The sequence below is a fragment of the Gambusia affinis genome, linkage group LG02 (assembly GCF_019740435.1).
Source record: "Gambusia affinis linkage group LG02, SWU_Gaff_1.0, whole genome shotgun sequence".
NCBI lineage: Eukaryota > Metazoa > Chordata > Actinopteri > Cyprinodontiformes > Poeciliidae > Gambusia > Gambusia affinis.
Genome location: NC_057869.1, coordinates 4,236,767 through 4,261,290, shown reverse-complemented (window position 1 = coordinate 4,261,290; position 24,524 = coordinate 4,236,767). Strand labels below are relative to the sequence as shown.

The window sequence follows — 24,524 nt, the reverse complement described above, 5'->3', positions numbered from 1 at the left end:
AAATTATGAGTCAACTTTGTGAGACCCTGTACAACCTGAGCCGAGTAAAATAAAGTCGTACCTTCACAATAAGTAGAGTCCCCGTGGATGGAGGCATAGCCGCTCTTGCATTCACACTCTGCTTTAGTATTCCTGTTTTTACACTCCGAGTTTTCTCCACAAATGAGTCCCTCTGCGCAGAAGTCATAACCTGAAAGTGAGAAGCAAAGGGAGTGATAAAATTTGCTCACTCAAGGCAATGAAAAGTTTTGTATAGACAGGCAAACACAAATGCAGCTCTGTGGAAAGAGACACAAACATTTCTCATCATGAATGACAGTAAGCCTTATGGATATGTCTATATAAAAGTGGTGCAATTTTAAAAGCTTTTCCTGTAGAGGAAGGATTCACAACCATAATAGACACAACCGCACAAATTGTTGCTTGCATGAGACTTGGTTGCTTATCCTACAAGGTGAAAATATTGCCTGGATGTTGCTCTTTAACAACCTGCCATCTTCATATTTTGTCTTGCTTCTTCAGAATAAAAATATATTTTATTAGAAAATTGGCAGGACAAGCAATAGTGTGCAGAAATTAAATCTCAATCAGCAAAAACATCATGCCTGCAGTTAGGTGGGCCCAACAACAGAAATTTTGTTACAACACAATGTTCAGATGAGAACCGTAACACAGGAAAAAGTTTCAGCAATCAAAACATGTCAAATTAAGTCATAGACTGAGTTTAATTGTTGCGTATATCACTTAGGATTGAATCGCCTGCATGTAATTTCACCTGAACCTGACTATGAAATTGGATTGTATTTAAAGGTAATCAATTTATTTAAATTTGGGTCTGAAATGAATGTTATAGAACACCTTGTCTAATTGTGTAGGCTTTTCCGTCAAAGCTTTCTTTTTGACGACTAAACTATAAAAATGCATAAATGTGAACAGTTGACTTGGAGATTTAGTCAGGATACATTTCAGTTCATGTGAGCAAAGAAAAGTAGGAGAGAATAAAATGGTTAATAGAATTGGAAATCCAAGTGCCAGTAAGATTTTTCCTTATAGACAATTTGACTCGATAGTATGTACAAGGTCATAATGTTACGGCAAATGTGCTGCCTGTTTTTGTTTTCATTTTTTGATCTGCACCTCTGCAGACACGGAGCGGGCACAAGTGTAATGAAACAGATAGATGGACCGAAAATTAGTCTGACAGATGAGGGCGGTGGCAGACAGAGAGATGATTGTGTCTCACTTTGTAGATGTATCTCATCCTGTTCTGTAATGAGTGACAGACAGACTGTGCATAAAAGCCCTAAGAGACAGAGCACCCAAAGAGCCTGAGAAGAAGTGTTAACCATAATTCCATTCTTAAAATGGTGCCCAAATGGAAAAGAATTGATTATGGAAGTGTGTACCCATCTATATCTTATCCTAACACAAAAACGTTGTGTTTGTCTGGACAGAAGTCCCTCATGGCGGTCCTTTTGTTGTTTTGATTTGGAAATAATGTCCTACATTCTGCTTCATTTACTGTGGATAAACACATAAAAATAGGGTGGGACATGGAGGAGTTCTAGGAAGGTAATATTTAATTGCAAAGTCCTATCATATAAACTCTATCGGATGGACTCTTCAATCTCCTGCTGAACGTTCCTTTATTCAACCCATTCCTTCTCATAGTCATCAATTCTTCCTTTCCTTGTTTTTAAGTACATTTTCCTTTCATTTACTATAAATATTTGTCCATCTTTCTTTCTCTTATACATTCTCAAAATATGGTGTATGTGAGGCATATTGCCAATCTTATCAAAAACAAGAGCACAATTTTCTTCCAGTCAAACTTGCCCTGTATTTTCTCCTTTTTCCCATAATGGTATCATAACTGCTACCTGCATACAGTTTGTTTATTCAATGTATTTACTGACAGACTGGTGCCTATTTACCTTGTAGTAGTTCCCTGCCAAAGCAGCAGGACCCAGGCAAATTGGCATAGCAGGTGCTCTGCAAAAGACAGCCCAGTCTGCTCTGATAGCTATCTTAGCCAAAAAAAAGAAACAAAACCAAATACATTCACAGGAACGCAAAGGTAAAGAAATATTGCGAGTGTCCAGCTTAATCAACAAGAAGAAAAGGTTGTTTTCAGTACTCATTGTGGAGAACACCGGTGCACACAGATCCAAAGAGAGGGTGAGTGGTGGATAGCGGAAAGATTGCGGTAAATGGAAGCCATACCTCTGCAAACATTGCAGCATCTGCCCTCTGGTAAGATCTGCTCACCGGTGGTGCAGTTAATCTCCGGACATGTTTCTGTAACTTTCACCATCAAGCCATTCTGCAAGGACAAAATACAGGCGGGAGATTATACTTTGTAATGCTGGGGTCAAAGCCATGAAGGTCTGTGCAGTAAGGATAACTTATTTCAACCGGAAAATAATGGAGTCTTATAATTTAATCTTTTACAGGGTGGAAACTTGAAACCCATAAGTCATATAATCACTTCAAACATTCTGTCTTAAGCCTCTGAAATAAATATAAATATGATAACTATTCCCTTTTCTTGTATGTTCATTAATATTTTGTAGATTGTGAGTCTTAAGAGATTTCACATAAAGATTTCAGTTGGGGTTGCGTTGAGACTCAAGGATAAAACATGTTTTCTTTAACTTCTGAAAATTAAAAGCACACTTATTGCAACCAATTTTGAATGATTTAAGAATTGAAAAATCTTGTATTATTCTCTACAAAATATATATTATTTTAGAAATATAATATGTAGAAATTTGCAATCACCAACAATAGCAGGATAACCTATTAAAAGCAGTTAGCATTGGGTAAAACAAGGGAAGTGCTAATCTTTGTATTACTGGTAATTAAAACAAGCAGGAGAAAAACATCTTGTAAAAACTTTTGATATTTTGTCATTTTACAGCCATAAATTTTAATATGTACTGTTTAGGATTTTATGTAATAATTTCAAGTTGTGAATCTCTGAAGCTTTTCCATATTTGCCATTTGTCCTGCTTCTGTGATAGTTATTGGTTATCGGTTTTGTATCAACAACAGTGCCCCTGCGGGTGACCAAATGTTGGTATTTGTGTCTAAAGTCAAGTCATCACTGATCACAATTTATTGGACTCCATAATATGAATTTTACACCATTTGTTGTCCCATAATTGTCTGTTTTACATGAAGAGATTCTTTAGAAAACATTCACTTCCTGAGATGTATGAATAACTTTTGATCATAAAAAGTTTAACTTTGAATAAAAATAAACAAATTCAAGAATCAAATTAAGGTCCTTGTTTGCTTCATTATGTTGGTCTATATCATAAAATTCCAATGAATGCATTTGAAATTTTTGGTTGTATTATGGCAAAATGTGACAAACAATCAAGAAAAGTATTATAAAACTTTACTGTCAAGGAGAAAATGTGACAAAACTATGACGTTTTAGGACACTCCTTTTAGACGTTAACACAAAAAAGAAAGAAATGTGAAGTCTGACTATATTGGTCACAAATGGAAAATGGCTATCAATACTGAAACTGTTAAGGCAAAAATGAACTTGCAACCAAAGCAAGGACACAAAAATAAGTAAAAGTTGTCTATATGGGTTTTTACACAAAATGCACTGCAGCAGCCTGGCTGGTATGTAACATGTTGGGAGTCCTCAGTGATTTCTCAAGGTCTTTTGCACAAAATCAATATATTAGTTTTGTCCTTCACAGCTCCCTTTCATGGTGTATCTTTTATATCTAAAATGAATTACTTTAAAACATCCTTTCTAAAGCAAGCAATTCACTCGTTTGATTTTTTTGTTATTAAATTATATGTTAAACCTACAGGTACTTTCTTTCAAAAGTTAACCGATTAAAACTGCATTTTTTTAATTTATTTTTTTTTGCTGCCAGAGGCTCCAAGGATTGGCATAATTTAATTTGCCGAGCTTTCTGTGTTAACTCTTGTTAACAGTGTTAATAAGGCTCACTCTAATGAAATGAAAGTAGTAGCATAAATCTAATACAAATCAAGATGCACCAAAGTGCTAAAGTTTCCAGTACATAAGCTATTTAAAAATATTAAATCCTGTTTGTTTGTGGGTTTTTGTAATTGCATAGTTAGCCTTATTGCCCAAGACATAGATCTAATGTAAGTTATTTCACAACCTAAAATTTTGAATTGGCAATAGAAGCTCAAGATACGTTGCAGAGTCTTGGCTTTGATGAATAAAATTAATGTTCCAATACAAAATTAGCTCCACTGATAGATGTGAAGATCCTCTTATAACTCTATTTATCAGGGCATAATTCACAAACTCTTATCTGATTTTCACTGAACTCAGTACAGCACACTATTGTGCCTAACATGTTTATTGATGGTTTATAGGCTGAAAATGATCATTGATCACAGCAACTATCCAATATTTTTTAAAAGAAAAACTGAATATTCCAGTCTCTGAGCAGTCGATTGGCCTGGAACTTGAACTGTTAATTTTGACAAAATATCAGATTCAATTCCAACCATACAGTGATTAAAGGATAACTTCATTATCACTTGTATCAGAGATTTGGCACCAACACAACTTTGAAATTTGCAACATGACTCAAAAACCCTAATCAGGGTCACACAGCTCAGATCACCTGCCCTTCATGTATTTGATATTATGGTCCAAAACAGAAACTCTGACAAAGAAAAACAACTCTTTCTTGAAATCGAACAAGACAAATTGATCATTCATATCCATGTTTAAGAGTAAAATTTCCTGAAAACTTGAAATGAAGCCTTGAAATAAAGTAATATTTGTCGCTGTCAGGGGATTAATAAAAAGTCCAATAATCCCCCATGTGCTTAATTATAAGCAGTTACATTAATAAAATAGTAATTTCCTCCATAGAATGCTATCTTTAAAGATAGAGGCTTTCTCACAGAGGTAAACTCACATTTATTCTGGGCTGATCTGGAAAATGACTCCCATTATAAACCTCACAGTGATGGAGTTTCACTCAGGCTGAGGCCTTTGTTTAGCTGGCTTCATGAGTTATTCTAATTACCTGGCTATCTCACCATTAGTGTAAAAATAGGCAGATTGAACAGATTGCAGGAGGGTGGGAAAACTAGTACAGTCTGATGGCTAATTGAATTACACGCCAAGTGGTCCACTGCATGCAATCATTGCACATTTTCCCTGCAAAGATGTGCCTGGTGACATTACTGTAGATAAGATGATAAAAGCTAGAGAAAGGATGAGCAAATAATAAAAAAATGATACCTTGCATTCCCTGCAAGTCCTGGAAAGAAAGCGTTGACCCTCCGAAAAAGTCTGTCCCATGTAGGTACACTTAGCTGCAGATGATAGGAAATTATTAGATTAAAATGCTATATTGTTTTCTTCAAGATAAATAAAGTAGTTGCAAGAAATAAAAACAGGTTGACTAACCAGGTACAAGCAGTAAAGAAAAAGAAAGTTTCAAGTGTAAAGGTCTGCATTTTAAATCTAGCTGCAACATTTTTTTCTTTGCTGATGAGCTTAAGTGGAGGCGAAACGAAACAGCACATTAGGAACACAATAGATGAAGGTCTTATAGCATATCCCACTGGTGATAAATCAGAAATAGTAAGTGAGCCATATGATGCAAAGTCCTGCTTTCCTCCTCTCAAGGGTGCTGGACCACAGCATGCTCTGTCACAGCTCAGGAGCACAGCTTCCTCGTTCTTCTGTGCCAGAGCTCTGATGTTCGCAGAGGAGCAAGAGGAGGAAGGAGGAGTGAGCAGAGGGACAGAGGGAGGTGAAGGAGGGCTGAAATTATTCAGGCGCTCTATACTTCAGGGATTTCTCTCTTTTTTCATGCAGGGCATTAAGAAAGGCACAGCTGTCTGTGTGTGTGGGAGTTCATGCTAGAAATCTGTGTGCTTAAACTTTAGAAATATTGCTTATTTCGTGTGGATGAAGTGTATGAAGACAGCTGTGATCTTTGCTACTTTGCCTTCATGCTGAGAGAACAACACCAGTTATGCTAGTTGTTAATCTAATTGAAACTACTTTGAAAATATAAATTACTGTGTCTAATTTCTCCATGCATTTGGCCTTTAAACCGCAAAACGCATTAATTAGAAGTAACACAATGACCTCATGCCTAATTGTGCGTGGTCCCTGTAGAGGAACGGGCTACGGTCGTCATGGTAGATGTGCTGTAGTAGCTGCACCAATGTTAGCTGCAGATTGTTTAAGGCTTGTAAGTGGTGATATGGATCAAACCTGTTTGTACAGCACAGACACGCAATTCAATTGAGATCATAGGGAATTTGGAGGTCAAGTCAACACCTAAAGCTTGTTGTGCTTCTCAAAACATTCCTGAACCAGGTTTGCTTTGTGGGAGGGAGAATAAATCTGCTCAAAGAAGCTAAAAGTACCTTGATTGTTCTGCTCTGTTCTACTGTGTCAAGCGATCAACAATTTGATTAGTTTTGATTGATCAAGTTGTCAAACTTCAGAGCTCCCTTTCATGGTCGACAAACTTGTTAAAATTCTTCCTCTTATCCATTTTTCCTGCTTCTGACACATCAAACTGCCATGATGATGGTTTTGATATCACCTGTCTTTAGTCATATTGTTATGCCTCAGAATACAATGGATTAATTGTCATTCTAACAATGAAACATTCTGCAAATAAATTTGTGTGAAATTTACCAGATAAAAACAATGTCCAATGTCCAAAAAAATTACTTTTTATTGCACTTTGAAAAAGAGTTAACTAAAAACTGTACTGGATTATATATAAATTAATTTAGACCAGGGGTCTCAGACTCGCGGCCCGCGGGCCAACTGCGGCCCTCGGGACGATAGTTTGTGGCCCCCACCTTAATATGAAAGTTTAATGTTAGTGTGCCCCGCGAGCAGTGATGTCAGTAACGCGTTAATTTGTAACGTGTTACTGACGTCGGACCACTTTTTTCAGTAACGAGTAATCTAACGCGTTGCTATTTCAAATCCAGTAGTCAGACTACAGTTACTTATCAAAATCATTTTTGCGTTACTATCTTCTTTTGTTATTTAATCATATTTCCCCTACTCGTCTTGTCGAGTGACCGACGTCTCTATGCGACAGAAATGTAAACAATGGAGGGAGATGCGCATTTTGTTGGTGGAAAAACTGGAACTATTTTGAGATTCTGCTGACAAGTCCGATTATTATAAGCGGCTTTGGGCTTCATTTTTTAAAATTGCTTGCCGATTTAATGAGCGGCGGATTGCGCCTTTTTGGGCTCGTTTTTGAACGTGCAGTTGCTCATTTGGGTTTGGAAATAAGCAGAGACTCATAATAGCTAAATCCCAGAATTTGTTCGTCATTAAGGTAGTCTTACTCCATCTCTCCCTGTTAATCATTTCTCAGATGATCCGTCCCGCTGTGTCTTTGTTAACGGCAAGTTACTGTATTACCTCTGAATGACATCGAGCTTCGCGTTGCGCTCCAGAAAACTGCAAACATCGAGACTAATATGAACAGCGCAATAAACGTGAAAACAGCCACGAATGAACGTGTCCGTAGTTTCCAATAATTATAATGGCAACTTAATTCTAATTATTAATACTAAGATAAGTGTCACAAATCTGTGCAGCCATCTGAGCTGTGAGCTGCAGGAGGAGCTCTGTGCGCAGTGACACCAAACGCAGGGCCGTAACGCAGAACCTGGAGGCCGGGGGGGGGAGCGAAGGGGGGGGGGGTTTAAATCCTTCTTAGAGTTTTCCAGACAACAGTGGACCACACAAACTACTCACGTTTTTTATTTTTCTACAATCTCCTCTTCAGTTCAACCTTATCAGTGGAGACACATTGTTGATGTTACCATTATAAAATAGCTTACAAAAAAGTATTGGCAAAGCTCAATGTGATTTTCCCAGGAGGCGGAGTGTTGTTAGCAGCTGCTGAAAGTAACTAAAAAGTTACTTTTAGTGTAACTTAGTTACTTTCCAAATCAAGTAGTCAGTAATCTAACTAAGTTACTTTTCAAGGAGTAATCAGTAGTCCGATTAAAGTTACTTTTTCAAAGTAACTATGCCAACACTGCATGAGTTTGATATGATTGGCACTTTTCAGTGTTGTGTGCGGAGCTGAACTAACTTACCAATCACAGTGCTTCAAATGGAGCTCATTGACCAGTGCCACTCTGAACTCAAAGCCAAGTTCAGGGAGGTGAGTGGAAAAGCAGACAAGCTTGGGCAATTTTTGAGAGAATTGCCACCCTGCTTCCCTGAGCTTTCCCGAATGTTCAAGCGGACCATGTGTCTTTTTGGGAGCACATACTTGTGCGAAAAGCTCTTCTCTACCTTGAACTTCAATAAGTCCAAGTACAGGTCCAGACTTACTGACGAGCATCTTCAAGCTCTACTTAGGGTCTCAACTGCGTCCTCCCTTAAGCCAAATGTGGCTCGGCTATGCGAGAGGAAGCGCTGTTTATAAACAGTTTATAAATTGTTATATTCATAACAGTTTATGTTCAATGTTCCATTCATGTTCAGAAAGTTAAAGGTTAAAGAACTGTTAATACAGCCATTTGAATCTGAAATATTATAATTACATTTATCTAGTCTTCTATAGCTGCTGTGTTATTATTATATTTTATTTATTTATTACTGATTAATTTTTTCTCTTATGAATTGTTAATTTATTTATTTTTTCATCTTATTTTGTGTTTAAAAAATAAAAATAAAGTCATTTGCTAACATTGGAATGTTTTTGTAAGAGCTTTTCTTGTGGAAAACCCGATGCGGCCCAGCCTCACCCAGACTCTACCTCCATCGGCCCCCAGGGAAATTGAGTTTGAGACCCCTGATTTAGACCATGTTCAATTGACCACTTAGCATTCAGAGTGGTGATGACTGATAGGTAAAAACTGTCTCTTTGTTAGTTCTAGTCTTTATAGATCTTCATAGAGCTATAGATGTATGGGGAATAAATAAGAAGAAACAATAGATCCAATAGGTTCACAAATCTGATATATTGACTATAAAAGATCCACGTTTAGTTTAAAGTACTAACATGCAGCAGCCTTTATACTTTAAGATGAACAGTAAATAGCAGCACCAAAGCCACTGTGCTGCTGATAAGTAAGCATTTTTCTGAACTGGATTTCTAAACTACAATTTGAAACTGTGATAAGAATAACTTTAAAAACACACAAATTCAAGAAAGCCCTTTAGAAATGTTATTGTGACTTTTTGTCAGGTCTAATCAACAAACCAGTCAAGTGCTACTATCTGACGCTCTGCTAAAGAACCCAACAAATTATTGTTGATTTATTAAAGTAAACAAATTATGGTACTTTTAATTACAGCTCAGTGTTCATTTCAGGGGGGCTCACAGTCTGCGATTCGTTTTTAGATGCTGTGAAAGCAGGTTATTAAATTCTTGACCAGATGCCATCTGTACACTCTGAAACACAATTTTGCAAAGTAACTACAGAGATCTGTGATGGATATGTCTATATCTTTCTTTCTCCAGGTGGTGTATGTGCTAATACTTACGTCGGCACGTTTTACAGCAAGTCCCATCAACATGTACAGGCAACATGTCATCTGAGCAATTAGCTGGAGGACAGAAGATCCTGCGACACTCTACCACACCGTTCTTTAGGATCATTATGAAAGAAAAAAACAACAACAATATTACAATTTCTGTGTCCAAATTAGTTAAATTAATCTGCTTTGTCTAAGAATGAGTATCAGGGGGTCTTGACTACCAACAACTTTTATTGTTCCCATTATCTATTATTTTATGTGACCTGCATCCCAAACAATCATACAGCTGCACAGTTAGTCCACAATTAAAAATGTGCCGCTTATTTTATGTGCAAAGCTTTCAAAAAACTGCAATGAATCTGGTTTTCTCAAAGCATCAAAGTTTGTTTAATCCTTACAATTACTTTCACATTAGTAGAGAGACTGTGTAGGTTGTTGCAGTTTCCTGTCTTTGTTATCTCAAACTATACACAAGTAAATGGAACCACAATTAAATATGTGCTAAATCATTGGGTCTTATCAAAACAGAGAAATAAACCTGTTATTAGCAGAGAGGAGGAATAAAGAGCAAGTTTACTAAAGTCTGAGTTGAATCAAAAAATGCCAGAAATACTAGTTGGGATAAAATATATGTTGTTGTCAAATTAAGCAACATTAAGCAATAATTAAGTGTTTGAGCAATTTTTCAAGCATTTTTATTGGATCAACTTTAATGTAGTGTTGGTCTAGAACTTAGTTAGTTAGTTAGGCAAACATTTAACTTTACATAAATTGATTATGAATCAGGAGGAAAAATCCTGATCTGGACATTCTTGGATTTTTCTTTTAGATTCTGCACAGATTTGCAGCTGAATTCAAGGTCATATAACAGCTTTAACTTTGCATTTTTAAAGACATATGTCCTCTCCCAACAACCTTTTGTCATTCAAAACTCCATGTTACATTTTTTTCTTTAACTACGTGGTAATTTGCTTTGCTAGTGCTGCTCAGAAACCTTCCATAAATGTATGATCTGACAAGAACTGAAAAAAAAAAAACACTCCATCAAAAATAACGCCATCTCTTTTGCATTTATTCACAGAAAACATCCCTCAGTCTTTTTTTTTTAAAACGTTGCTTTCAGAACCAGCTTAGGCAAAAATGTAATCTCGGTATTTCTTTTTTGGATGTTATTGAAAAAGTTGGTATTAGACACAAAATGTCAGAGTTGCACGTATAATGCCTAAGGCAAGTCTAAAACATATTTGTATAGAGCAAGTAGCACACTCGCTGTAGTTCCACTGCCTCTGCTGCAGCTATCAGTGTTACTGAAGCCTGTTCTATACCTCCTGATTACTGCTGATGTGTTTTTTTGTTTTTTTTTTCCTGATTTCACCCATCATCTTATATTCTTTGCCTGCATTCTGAAGTCACTGGTATTTTTTGAGGCAATTATTTGCTAGGTGGAGGGAACCAGGGATGCCAGATAGAAAACATTTTTTTTTGTTTAAAACTGACAAAGTTTTGCTTTTCACACTTTTTATTGTCAACTTATTCTTGAAGTTCAGCTAACTGGGAACCACAAGTTGAGAAAGTTCTGTTAATAAAACAACTCTTATTAATGAAGTGTTAAATGCTTTCATGCCAAGAGTCTCCCAATTTGATCTAGCTTCTACTGTTTGAAACTAAAACCCATCACATTTCAGAATAAAAGAAACCACACTAATCACTGAGACTGCACCGTTCTTGAGTAGCCTGTTGATGTGAGGTAGTTATTCAAACCCTTAAGGACTGCATTAATTTCTGAGCCTGATATCTCTCTCTGCAAGCGCCTCTTCATTTCATGAGTCATCAAAAAGGATTCTCGTAGGATGCTGCGGTTATCAGTTAATGGCATGTCCACGGGAGGAAACCAGACTGACTAAACTCTTTACTGTGCTTGATGCGCTTTGATGCAGCAACTCTAAATCCCCAGGACCAATAATGCCCTGATTAAACACATTGCAGGTCTAGCCCCTATGTTTGAATGCAGACAGCCAGGTGAGGAAGCCTATTAGGGGATGTTTGCTTTGTTAGAAGGTAGAGACAGAGTGAGAAGATGGAAACGAAACAAAAGGCTAAGAAAACTAAGGGTTGCAATGACTTGCAATCTATTGTTGTGAGCTGTTACAAGATTATCTGCCATGAGTATGTGATATTACATGGAAACGGCTCCAGAGGTCATGCTATTATACAGTATATATGGTTATTTATTTATTTTTTATTTACTTTCTGCTGATGGCAAGGCTTTGCATTGCTCTGAAATCCTGTAAAGGCTTTAAAAAAGGATATACTGCTAAGACAAAAAGGAAGTATTGTGGATCAAACTCCTGAACATTACCTGCAGCAATCTTTACTGACAATAACTGGAGTCTTGACTAGAGACGCACAGATATTGCACGTTTCCACGGCAATAATGATTTTTGGTTTTCTATGGCATTTTTTTTTTCCTTTCTATTTAGCCAACTGTAATTTTTCAACAATTACCTTAATATTATGCATGGTGGAGATTTTTTCATGACGAATCAGATTTCTGACGTTTTAACACTGCACTTTCAATGTTTTTTGGTTGTTGTTGTTTTTTAAGCTTTACACCATGTTGTAATATTATTCTCTCATCAAAAACATACCTAGAGTGTTGCTTTGATTCTTTCATGAATATCCGAGAAATCCTTTAATCTCCATGGCAACCATTCAGCTGTGCAAAACGCCTGGGTCAACCTAGCTCCTTCTCGGAGCTGAAGTTTCCACCTTACATAGCAATCCTCCCCCTTCACTGCCCCACTGTGCTCCTTCAGACTAGCCAGCAACAATAAGCAAACACCTGGTGGAACTGAGCATCTGCGTAGTTCATTATACAAGCTATTTCTTATTGCAACCCCAGCAAAAATGTTATTAAAGAGCTAATAGAGAAGTGATGTGCTTCTCTATTAGCTCTTTAATAGATTTCTTTTAAGTCATATTTGATATAAGTAGCATTATTACAACTGAAGGTAACATAGTTACTTGATTGTGCTATAAAATGGCACACAACACTGCCCCTTTGAAGCATACTGCAGTTTTTAACTGTATATTGGACAATAGTAACACTTGAACAGGTTTTTTGACGTTCTAAGAGGATAACACTTACCTTACAAGCACAGTTCCTGCAGTTTTCCGGCTCCACCCACAGCTCTTTGTCCCGGTACACCAGGCCGTTGGCGCTGCAGGTCCTCTCGCAGTGACAGCCCTCCAGTTGGGTGAGTCTCGACTCTGCATAGTTCAGCTGCACATAGAATCACAAGAGGCATTTTAAAATCTGAAAATGCACCACAGTTGTCTATCACCCATCTTCCCCCGCCCGTCCCTTATCCTCTGGTCAAGTTTCACGGAGAGCTTCTCCACCAAGAGTCACTCTTCTAAAATAAAATAAAAGGGGATCATCATTCAGCTCAAGCTCCTCTCCTCAGGCAATGATCTGCTGAGATATGATAGAGAGGAATAACAGCTCCCACTCTGCCCTTCTCCTCCTATTTGTGCACCCTCATCAATTTATTTTTCTTCAATATATTTCATACTCGCTCTCCACTGTTGTCTCAGAAAACTAACTCAGAACTGTTTTAAAGCCATTGGTAAGAATGTGTCCATGTTCCAACCAAAATGATGTATCCAGAAATATGTTAGCATAGCTGATTGACGTTTAAAGAAAGCATTTGTCAGCAAAGATTAATTATGTGAATAAGAAATGTGTCAATTAATTATTTTCTAACCAAAAGCAAATTAACTTGAATAATGTTGTGACAACTGCCACACTATGTGACACAATTTGCTTTTTACAGTAATATTAATTACAGTTAACTGGTTAGGTAGATGTAACGCTAAGTAGGGATATGAGTTAAAATACGACATTTAAAAATGCTTTTAAATAAATAATCCCTTTGTATAATTAACAGTTTCATGGTTTTTGGTCCCAGACTGGCTGGTCAGAGTATATCTAAGTTTTCAACAGCAGCAAACGACCACATCATGGTTCACTCATGTTAGCTAAAAACAAGACAACAGAGGCTACAATTTGAGCAATTTTTTACAATTTAGACAATTGTAGACTGGAAAAATGTCTGATCTGAACTTCAACTACAACATATAGATGATTCAGTCAGAGTTAGTCATAAACAGGTTAAAATCAAACATTCTGTCTTGTGTCAGTGATTCAGGATGATGGTGTTTTTTTGGGCCTGTAGTAACAAAGGATTATTGCTTAAATGCTACATCCAGCATGCATTTTGTTGCTCACCTTGTCTTCCCTTTAAGACAACAGTGTGCCAAACCTCTTATAGCTATTTGCAGCAGATATAATGCACCATGTGACAAAGCTGAAACAATCTCACACTGTCTTCCACAGTTACCAGATCTCAATCTAACAGAGCACCTTTACAATATGGAGGAAAGAGCAGAAACATTCAGCTGGCAGCTTCTTTTTTTTGGACATGTTCAAAAAAAAAGAAAAAAACCTGGTGAACATATTAGACACACAGAAAGGTAACGTTGTCCCATTATTTACCTGAGACAGTTTATCTTTCTATACAGATATTCAGAGGTTCAACAGGAATACTTCAACAAGTTGTTGAACTGAAGAATTGCTGAACTAGAATCAAGTTAACATTTTGAACCTTTAATCACCTGAAATGTTTTGTGAGTTTGAAAAGAGTTCCTCTGAGGATCCAACAATATTTTATTTAATGTTTTAAAGCTGTAAAATAAGAATTTCCTCTGTAAATCCTTCTTTTTTGAGGATGTTTAAAGGAGCTACCAAAGTAGCCAGTGCCAGCTCTAACCACAATCAAACTAAGCACCTGTTGAGACAAATTCTGTCTAACCATTGACTATTGTCAAAAAGTTATTGAACTGAAGACTTACTGAATTAGAATCAAACAGTTAACATTTCAGGTGAATAAAGGTTGAAAAACCTTTATTCACCTGAAATGTTTTGTGTGGGTTTGAAAGGAGTTCCTCTGAGGTGAGTTGTGAAGAGCTTGAAAGCTTCTCCGTAAACTGAATGCGGAAAATTATTTCGGCTTTTGTAAAGCACAGACTTTATGATGTGGTTTAGGTCATATCTAACCAGAATTGTGACGTGTAGTAAAAGGTTTAGAAGCACAAGTAGCATATAAATTACTGCCCATGTGGAAGGTGAGGCGATTTTTAAAGTCCCATTGAGACTACCAGGCAGGTCCATCTCAGAAATTATAGGTTCACTCGAGAGACTGTCAAAACTGGTTGCACTCCCACCACCTCTCCTCGGCAACTCGGTCGGGCCTCAGTTTCAAAAGTAGAGGAGTTGGTGTGATTGAAGCTTCTAAAGAAAAATGGAAAAACACTAGATGTCACTGAGGCATTTTGCGCTGTTTAAAGGGGTCCCTGCTGAAGAGCTGTGAGAGTTGTGAGTGGTGGAGACGCATCTCCACAGACCTCTAAACAAAATGTTTGAAATGTAGTTTCAAAGACTTGAGGTCTGCCTCGAGGCACCGCAGAGGAATACCTCTCCTGTACAACCTGAGCATCAAATGGCACCATGATGCGGCACAAAGGACGCAGGGGCTAATAGCCAAGTAGCTTCTATTGTCAATACACAAGGCAAGAAGACATGTGTAAGAATAAAACATTTGTTTTATATGTCTTTATAAGGGAAGGCAAGTGGAAAAATGCTAGAGAAGAAATAATTATTGTATCTTTTTCTTTGTAATTTTTGTTCCTAAAATTTGAGGAGCCACTGACATCTGCAGCAATTAGAAACGTTTTATTTAAAACCAAGATAATTAAGGATGCCGGATGTTAGATTGTCCAACAAATAGTTTCAAGAGGAATAATTCTGCATCATTTATTTTAATTCTGAGAATACTTCAAAGTGTTGGTGAAAATAACCACACACTTTAATCTTTGCAGAAAAACTTTGATTGGCAAATTTGGATATCAATTACTTGTAGGGCAAACATATTTTCACTTTTGTCAAATTTGAAGTGGCATATTTTGAGTTAATGTTCAATAGATCTATCCCTACAATTTCAATATGTTTATTTTAATTTCAATATGACCCCATGTGCTATCTATATCATTCAGCAACAAACATTTGGTTGGACATTAAGATAACATGCAGATTCTATCTTTTCAGTTGTAAACTGTACTACAGGTTTATGTTGAATGTCTCTGGAAGCAGAATTTACAAAAATCTTTCAGCAAACTTTGTTTAAAGTTTCAGCTTCAGTTAAGTGTATTTTTACTGTAAAAAAGAAAAGAGAAGAAAGTAAGTGTTGCTGTTTGTCGAAAGGTAGATAGACTCACTGCACCCAGTTTGAGTAGATTATCACTTCCCTCAAGCTGCCCAGTATTGAACACAAAGCATCACAGAAATCTATTGCTTTTAAGAGCCTCTGTGCTAATTAAATTGGTGGAGGTTTAAATCGGAAAGCTTAATAGGAAAAAACCGGGGGAATTGTTTTCACAACAAGTAAAAGCTCCGTGATTTCCGTACACGATTTCCTCCTTCCTATAAGAGACAGAAGTGTAATACATGCAAATTCTACCATGATTATCCACACACAGAGGGGCTTAGTGTCATCTCACCTCACCTCGACACTCGGCTTCACAAACTAGGGTGCCAGCAATTATTCGCGGCATGCTCCATCCTTCAATTTTCCACTGCATAGGCAGAGAGCCATTTAGAGCAGGAGATGACTACATCCTCCCCGCTGTGACTTATATGTGAAGTGAGGTCAGGTGGCAAAAGGTCGAGCTGTGCTCATGCGAAGGAGGAGGCACTAACACAGCAGTAGGGTAATGGTCACCATCTCATCCTTATTTACACCCAAAATGTTCCAGATCTCACTCACCCACTGGGACGTCCTCGCCTCATCCACTTCTACCTGGTATCACTCTTGCAAGTACACACACACACACACACAACTCATAACATACTCATGTTGATGGCTTATGCAGACGTTTAGCCATTGAAATGGATCACCTTTTCCCTTATGGCTTTAGCACATTGCCCGTTAGTCTCCTGTTGAGTTGACGCAGTCACCATTTTCTGAAAACTCTCTAAACCTTGTTTGTACCTTGTGTGTACAACTCAGACCAATCTAGGCTTCAGTGTAGTAAGAAAGGCAAGAAAATGTTTTCAGATTTTATAATCTACATTCAGGTTTCATATCTCTTGCTGTCATTGGCTCCAGATTGTGACAATCATCATCCTAACACAGAATAAAGATTTTTAGATCTTGCTCTGTTAGATTCTTTGTCTATTTCACTATGTTGTCACTTGAAGGTTTCTTGCCTTGTTTTTTTTTATACTCTGTCAGTTAAACTTGTTGAAACTTCATGCATTGACAGAGTACAAAACTTTAAGCTTTATGTACAAAGAACATCACTTTTTTCTTTTACAAAATATTCAAAACAGATTTGTAAGACGAGAAAGCAAATTAAAGTTAAGAGGAAGAGAGATTTTTAAAAAAGTTCAATCAAAACAGTTTATTTTAGTCATATATGAACTATTTATATTTATTATGGAGTGAAAGAAATACAAAAAAAATTTAATAACATTAATTTATTGATTTTAAGAAACATTTTCTTTTGCCGTCTGGTTTGCAGCTGACAGTTGAGTCCTTTTCCGAATCACACAACTGTGAAACTTTTTATTACTGATATTCACACATAAATTCAAAGACCAGGCACCTAGACATGGTGCTGACATATCCACAATGTTAGATAAGTAGGTTTTTTAAAATGGGGGAAGTTGAGCAATAGTTTTGTCACACTTATAAGTTTCTGGTGAAATGTACTTGTATTAAATCCCCGCAAAAAGATTTTTCAAGTTCTAACTTCAGACCATTGAAAATGTATCTATACATCACAAAATTATCCACATTCTGCAACAGCAAAACTTCAATATTTAATGCAGGTTGTTTATATTTATCCCTCTTTACTTGTATATTGCTAGGAACACAGCACAACAAGCTGCCTTTACAATCTACTTAATTAGAAAGTCAACCTATTCGGTGAGGGCCTTACATCTTTATTAGAGAATATTAATTAGTAAAAAACATAATGAAAACCAAGGAACACACCAGACAAGTCCAAGTTCCATCCATTTAATGCAAACCTACAAAGACACATTGATAACAAACCAGGAGAGGAGAGTCTGGTCTCCAATCTGATTGAACATTTTAGATTTAAAATAATAATGTCCTTCATCAAAGCCAGCAACAAATTTCAAAACTGAATTTCAAATGTTTCAAAATCTAAATGTGCTTTCATTTCAGTGCTTTTCTTTTGCCAGCAATCTTTAGTGAATCTGTTTGGTGGTGGTTATTTGGTAGATGTCTCTCAGTCTATTGGAGGTTGTTCCAACTCATTACCTTCAGGGTCATCTTGGCGAGGAGCTCCTGCAGGTCCATGATGCCTTGCACCAGGCTCAGGAAATCGCTGCAGGTGGGACAGGCTCGATGGGCAAACAGGGCAAATAAAAAAGAGAAGAGAAGAAAAAAAAGAACAGAAAAACCTTCAGACAGAACTTTCACAACTTATTAAAAATAATCATCATTTGATTCTGTCTGTGGTGGCCACAATAAAAAAAAATGAAGCTTGAAATGTTTGTGCTAAAATGTCTATGTTATTCTAGTGGTGGATGTATCAATATTGAAGCACAAGCGTCTGATTGCCTTATTGATCAGAGACAAGGAGTAACGAAGCAGTGACCCTGGATCTTAATCTGTTTGACAGGAAACAAATTCAGAAACAAAGGAAGGAAAAAAACAGGCAACCAAGTGAAAAACCAAACTGTTGGAGAAAAAAAAAACCATGTCATTCCTGTCTGACAGTCAGTCTATGGGAGGTTGTCATTCCTGTCTGAAGTATTGTTGTGAAAACAACACACACAAAAGATAATTTTCCACATCCTTCCTTGTTTTTGTCAATGCTGTTGAGATACTTACTGCGGTTAAGATTTGGACACTGTGTGATGTAGCCATTTGGAGCAAAGATCAGCTTCACATCTTGAATAACTCCCTGAAAATACAGACAAATACGATCATAAAGATGGATCATTAATTCAGCTAGACTGAAGCGAGATCAAAGTATATGCTGTTCAACAATTTTCTGACATTCTAACAAACCTAGAAAAGCCTGAAAAAAGTACAATTTATAGTTTTCAGGTTACAGTCTAATGCACTGAGTCGGTCCTACTGAATAATATCCATTCAGAGTAAAACCAAGATCATTTATAGCGTTACAGTCAGACAGATTCAGGTTTCTGAATATATCCAATCCATAAGATGCTGCAATGCAGCAAATAAAGTTCTGCTTGTTTTTTTGGTTAGTATGTAGGATTCAATCGGACCTGCCTAATTTGAAAAAATTCAGTCTGGTGCAGAATTTTCAGAACAAGTTTTCTCCTATAGAGGTTCTTCAATTACATTAGTGGCTGTTGTTCAGTAAAGCAGAACTCTAACAGGGCAACTGAGAGGCAACGTAAATTAAATTCTGAATTTTAGGATTTCCTCAAGCAGTTCTTTCAAAATGTTTTCTATAGCCTCTAAAAGTTCTGGACAGGAACAAAAAAGGGTAATGTGTATATTGTTGAGAAATTAACTTAGTTTTAACTCAACACTGTAGAGATTTTTTGAGATTTAGTTGAATTTTTTATGATATTGCAGTGAATTTGGGGTTAAAAAAGGAATCCCTTTAAGCCTAATTACATTTCATCATATTGCAGCAACAAACATTATTCTGTTATATTGAAGTAACACATGACAGAGCCGTGGAAAAAAATTATATATTGTTAAACAAAACAATGAACAAAAACATATACAGTTTAATTTAACAGATTGTTAAATCTTTTAACAGTCTGCCAATCACTCTGAAAGACAAATGCTCTTCAGAAACTCATGGCAGGTAAAAAGAAGTGTAATGATGACCAGAAGTAAGAGTTTCAGACAACAGCAGCGTTTTTCTGTGGAAAACGATGAAAATGAAATATCAGGGTGCCCACACACTTCGAAATCCAATATCATTTCACTTCTCCTTCAAAGTAGCTGCTGATAACTCACTGGAGGGACATTAAAATTCACCACCTGAAGCACAATCTGCATCATCATGTCTGCATTATGTGTGTGTGAAATCCTATTTACAGTACAGTTCCCTGTCCTGGATGCCTTTCTTCACACAGACACATAAAGAGAGGCAGCCTGGAGGTGACCAGGCTTGCAGCACAGACTAACAACAAACACAAGAATGTACCTTGTCACACACACACACACACACACACACGCACACACGCGCACACGCGCACACACATGCAGGCAATGTGAGCAGCAGATGGTGAGGAAGAGATTGGCAGTGTCGATCAGAATGGAAATGAAGGTATAGATCGCAGAAGTCTGTTCCGCCGGTGTAATATAGGAGCCCTGACCACACATTTCTTTGAATGATCAGATGAGAATTTGAACTGAATACAAAAATACTTCCTTCTCTCTTACAAGCTCAATATCTCTCTCGCACAGACTCAGCAGTAGTCAAAGAGCAGTACTTCTTGGAAATAATATGCATGCTCCTATACAGTTTTACTTTCTATAAGTAAAAAAGAAAATGTAGCATCACATTTTATTACAGTTCTGAAAACAGACTGAATTTGAGCTGATCCATCACATGGACACTTGGTCCAAACCATCACTTTTCAAGAGGAGATTGTACAGTGGTGGCATTCAAGCAGTTGCTAATATCACAGACTTATTCAAGTATTGAAAAGTCCAGCTCATCCTTTTTTTTACCCATCCAAACAGAAATCAATTTAGTTGGCTGCCAAAATAAAACTTAACCCTTTAAATATATTTTTAATAAATGTTCAAATTTTGTCTTAAAATAGCCCAGGAGTTTTGTTTTGATGTGTTCATCCATATTTGAGAAATCCTTTGATCTCAAATAGTGGCAACTATTCAGACGTACAAAACCCTTGGTGAGACCTAGGGCCACCTTCGAGATGCAACTCCTGCTCTGAGCTGCAGTTTCCAAGATTCTGCATTATAGAGCCCTCCCCCTAATCCGCTCCTTCAGACTAGCCAGCAGCCATTAGCAAACACCTGGTGGAAGTGTGCATCTGCTGAGCTCATTGTAGGAATTGAAGGAAACATTTTGGAAAGATCAGGAGTTTTTAAACAGTCAGACGCCCAATTTCAAGGCGTTAAATTATGCAGTCAAATTTCCTAAGTGATATTTTGTACACATCTCAATCTTTTTAACAATTGAAGACAACAGTTACTTGATTGTGTTATAAAATGATACTATGTCACTAGAAAACGCATAAAACTGCCCCGTTAAGAAATTTGATTCAAGCTATATGAATTCTATCATCCAGAGAGGCACAGCTGCAAGAAATATGCAGAGAGAATCCAGATACAAACAACCAACCTACAGCAGAGCCCTTTGACCAGTTTGTATCTTGAAAATTTGAGTCTTTCCAATCTCGCCTCCATCCCTACCAAAACAAGCTCAATTCCAGAGTCATTACTCTTGCATAGAAACACTGTATGATGAAATATTAATTTAAAAAATTTACAAAGAGGCAGTAGATGACTTTTATTTATTAATTATTTTTCTCACTCAAGACATAACACGTTGGTTGGTGTCCTAGGGAATTTTCCAAAGGTCTCATAACCCAAATTATTGCAACACTGGGAACTCATCCATCATTTTATCTAAAATAAAATAAATAAATAAAAAACTGGCAATACCCTAACCCTAAACCCACTTGGCCGTCTCCAGGCTTCTGACCTAATAAATACTGACACTTTAAAATCTTATGAAGAGTAACTTTCACAGAGTTAGGCTGTGTAAGAAAACTATTTTGTTTGTTTTCTTACAAAGTGAAGCTCTACACTTTTTTATCCACATCACAAACATTTCTTTGATAGCTCTGGAAGAGGATGCCTATCCACCATCAGTAGTTGTCATTGTAGCATTCATAGAAAAACAGAAAACACAGTTTGGAACACACATCACACATGTAGCAGCAACACAGGGACCCTGTTCAAGCAAAACAAAAGCCAGGGTGCACAGCAGGCTCGCTCACAAGCCAGCTACGGTCATCCTTCACACTCATTTGCAGAGGAAAATTTTGTTCTTTGGACATTCATGCCCATTTTGTGTTAAAAAAAAAAGTTGAATTTGCATATTTAGAGGATTCACTGAATTTAGGAAAGGCAATTTCTTTAGAAATTGGAGGTAAGGTGTTCACATTAAGTAGAAGCTAAAATTTGCATTTCAAAAGAAGAGAAATTCCACGCTGTTTATTTAATAAGGCAAACCCATTCAAAGTTCAAAAGTAAGTGGTCAGGTCATTACTGCTTTGATTGAAAAGTTGGAGAGAAAAGTTGGAGAGCTGAAGTAAACAAAGAAATGTAAATTAATTCAGTCACACATTTTGAGATCAGACCTTTAAAAAAAGAGAAGAAAAACATTTGGGAGAACAAATGATTAAACTCTGAGTCCAATCACTTTGTACGGTACCGGTGATGCTAAAAAAGAATACAATATTGTGTAAAATTGTGATATTTTTGTCACTCTTTTCAGAAAGTAAAATTTATAAATATCAGATATATTACAAACAGAATTTAATATTTCAAGTGTTTACGTCTTCTAATTTGATTATACTACACCCTCATGACAGAATCTGCTGTTGTAGTTGTTGAAAGACAACGCATTTACAGAATGTTTCTTATAAAATACTCTTGCAACTGCAATCATGCAGGGGAAAGTGTTTTTAATTAAACTTATTCATGTTCCTACTTCAAGCAACTTCTATGATGGATTTCTGCAAAAATTTGCATAATGAGAAGTCTGAAGTCTTGTGGGATATAGATTGCAGCAAAGAAAAAACAATTAAAATAGCTAACCAGAAGCCGCCAGTTTACTAAATCTGAAAGTAAAGCAATGAAAATATCAAGTTATAACAGAAAAGTTCAACAGGTTTCCTTTTCATAATTAAGACTCGTTCACTTGGTCAATTAACCCTAAACACAATGTTTGTTTCAACAATTTAGACGTCTGCGAGGACAAATGTAACATCAAACCATACTTTCCATCACATGATGTTCACAAGCAGAATCCCTTTACAAAATGAACAAAATTATTTTTTGTTTCCTAGAAGTCACAATCTGCCTTGTAAAAACAACCAAAATCTTCAATTTATTTTGTTGTGATGGATCAAGACAAGGCAGAAAATATTTGTCAATTATTTGTCAATGGAAGGAAAATTTATACAAGATTTGCAAATAATTTTTTACAAACAAATGTCTAAAAAGTGTGGTGTGCATTTTTATCCAGCTCTTTTTACTCTGACAACCATTTACCTTCAGAAATTGACTATAAAATCAATAGATTCTGTGTGAGGTGCAGTCAGAAGCCCCTTTGCTGTGGCTTCTGGGTTCAAATGCTAACCCAAAAACAATTTAGAGAGACTGGGGTCAGTTTCTGTAAATTGCCCTTAGACGTGTATGCGTGTATGTCTGTGTGTGGCTGTTTGCCCTGTGGGTCTCTGTGATGGACTGATGAGTGCGATGTACTCTTCCTCTCCGATTGACTGCTGGAGATAGGCGCTAGCCCCACTGCCACCCTGCTCAGATAAGCAGCTGTAGACAATGGATGGACAGATGTTATCATTTGTCACCGGTGTTGGTCAGGCACAAAAGGCTCAGGGGTTACAAATACTGTTTTGCATGGCACAGCGTGTAGATCTAAATTGTAGAGGCACCAATAAAACTTAACTGATGTATGTAAGAGAATGTCTTTTGTCTTTCAGAGTTCAGCATTTTTTCTTCATGGCTCGAATCACGGAGTTTGTTGTATGATGGTGATGATGGAAAGATTAAATTCAACCAATCTGAGCAACTCTGCAAAGGAGAAGGCACACCACACAAAAACATTTAGCTGATCTCTCTATCATTGTCCATATAAGAATAATTATCATCCAGTGGTGCATGAAGCGGACCATTTCACCAGAGTACTGGCTTCAAACAAGCATGCTGCGTCCCTGAGGAGCAGCAAGCTTGGCACAATGGATTTTAGATAAAGATAATTTATTACAGTTGCTCCCTCAAATAGAGAGTCTCCCAGGAGGAGAGAGAGGGAAAAGGAGCATCTTCAGGCTCTGCCAAGGCTCAGGATGTTTTATTTAAAGGCCTAGTTAACTCATCTTATTATCCCACTCAAGTCCTGAATAGGATGGACTGCACCTGCTGCTTTATTTCGACTCCTATCAACTGTGTTACATTCATAGCTCTTGGCTATTTTTCTCTTCCCTTCCCCTCTTGCTTCTCAGCGGTCGCTAAGCCTTACACATGCCTCCTCATCTTTAACAGGTTAAACTGAAGTGTAATTTGCCACAGTGTGGAGAGAATAGTAAAAAGGTGCATACATGCTATCTTAAATACTTCCACACCTCCAATGTTTGTGATTTCCTCAGAAACTCTGATAAAATGTCCGACTTGCTTTAAGAAGCTTTGGATGTCTTTAACTTTTGGCATTTACAAAATCTAACTTGCCTTTTTCCATGCTTTCAAGTTTCCATTTGACTATTTTAATACTCTCAATGAAGACAATGGAGAACACCTTGCAAAAACATCTTCTAAAATGTAAAAAAAGAAACAGGAAGATGGATGGCATTTTAAATAAAATGTCAACCTGAGGGGAAAAAGGTCCTACTGGAATTATAAACTATTGTTGATATTCTGAGACTCTCCTACAAAACATTAATATTCAAGTTCAAAATTCTCCATTAACCACAATGAAAATCTAACCAGTATGAATATAAATAAACATCTGGCACACCTGGTATAAAGGTGTGTAAGGAGATTTAAAATAATTTCATTCACAAAGTAGTTTCTGCTTGTACACCAAAAGGAGCCAGTTGGTCCTCTAGAGCAGGGGTGTCAAAGTCAAATGGACGGAGGGCCAAATAAAAAATTTTGCTACA

At 36.9% G+C, this 24,524-nt stretch overlaps 1 protein-coding gene across 6 annotated transcripts in view; it reads right to left on the bottom strand.

Moving 5' to 3' along the window:
- LOC122844826 (protein kinase C-binding protein NELL1-like) overlaps nt 1–24,524 on the bottom strand; it is a 225,922-nt gene that overhangs the window by 125,950 nt on the left and 75,448 nt on the right. For all 6 annotated transcript variants that reach the window (XM_044140629.1, XM_044140638.1, XM_044140607.1 and 3 more), the window contains 7 exons: nt 18,493–18,565; nt 17,917–17,999; nt 12,657–12,791; nt 9,515–9,617; nt 5,261–5,334; nt 2,224–2,323; nt 62–190 (listed from right to left, as the gene is read on the bottom strand). In XM_044140629.1, the coding sequence (XP_043996564.1) occupies nt 62–190; nt 2,224–2,323; nt 5,261–5,334; nt 9,515–9,617; nt 12,657–12,791; nt 17,917–17,999; nt 18,493–18,565 (697 nt within the window). The remainder of the gene's footprint in view (nt 1–61; nt 191–2,223; nt 2,324–5,260; nt 5,335–9,514; nt 9,618–12,656; nt 12,792–17,916; nt 18,000–18,492; nt 18,566–24,524) is intronic.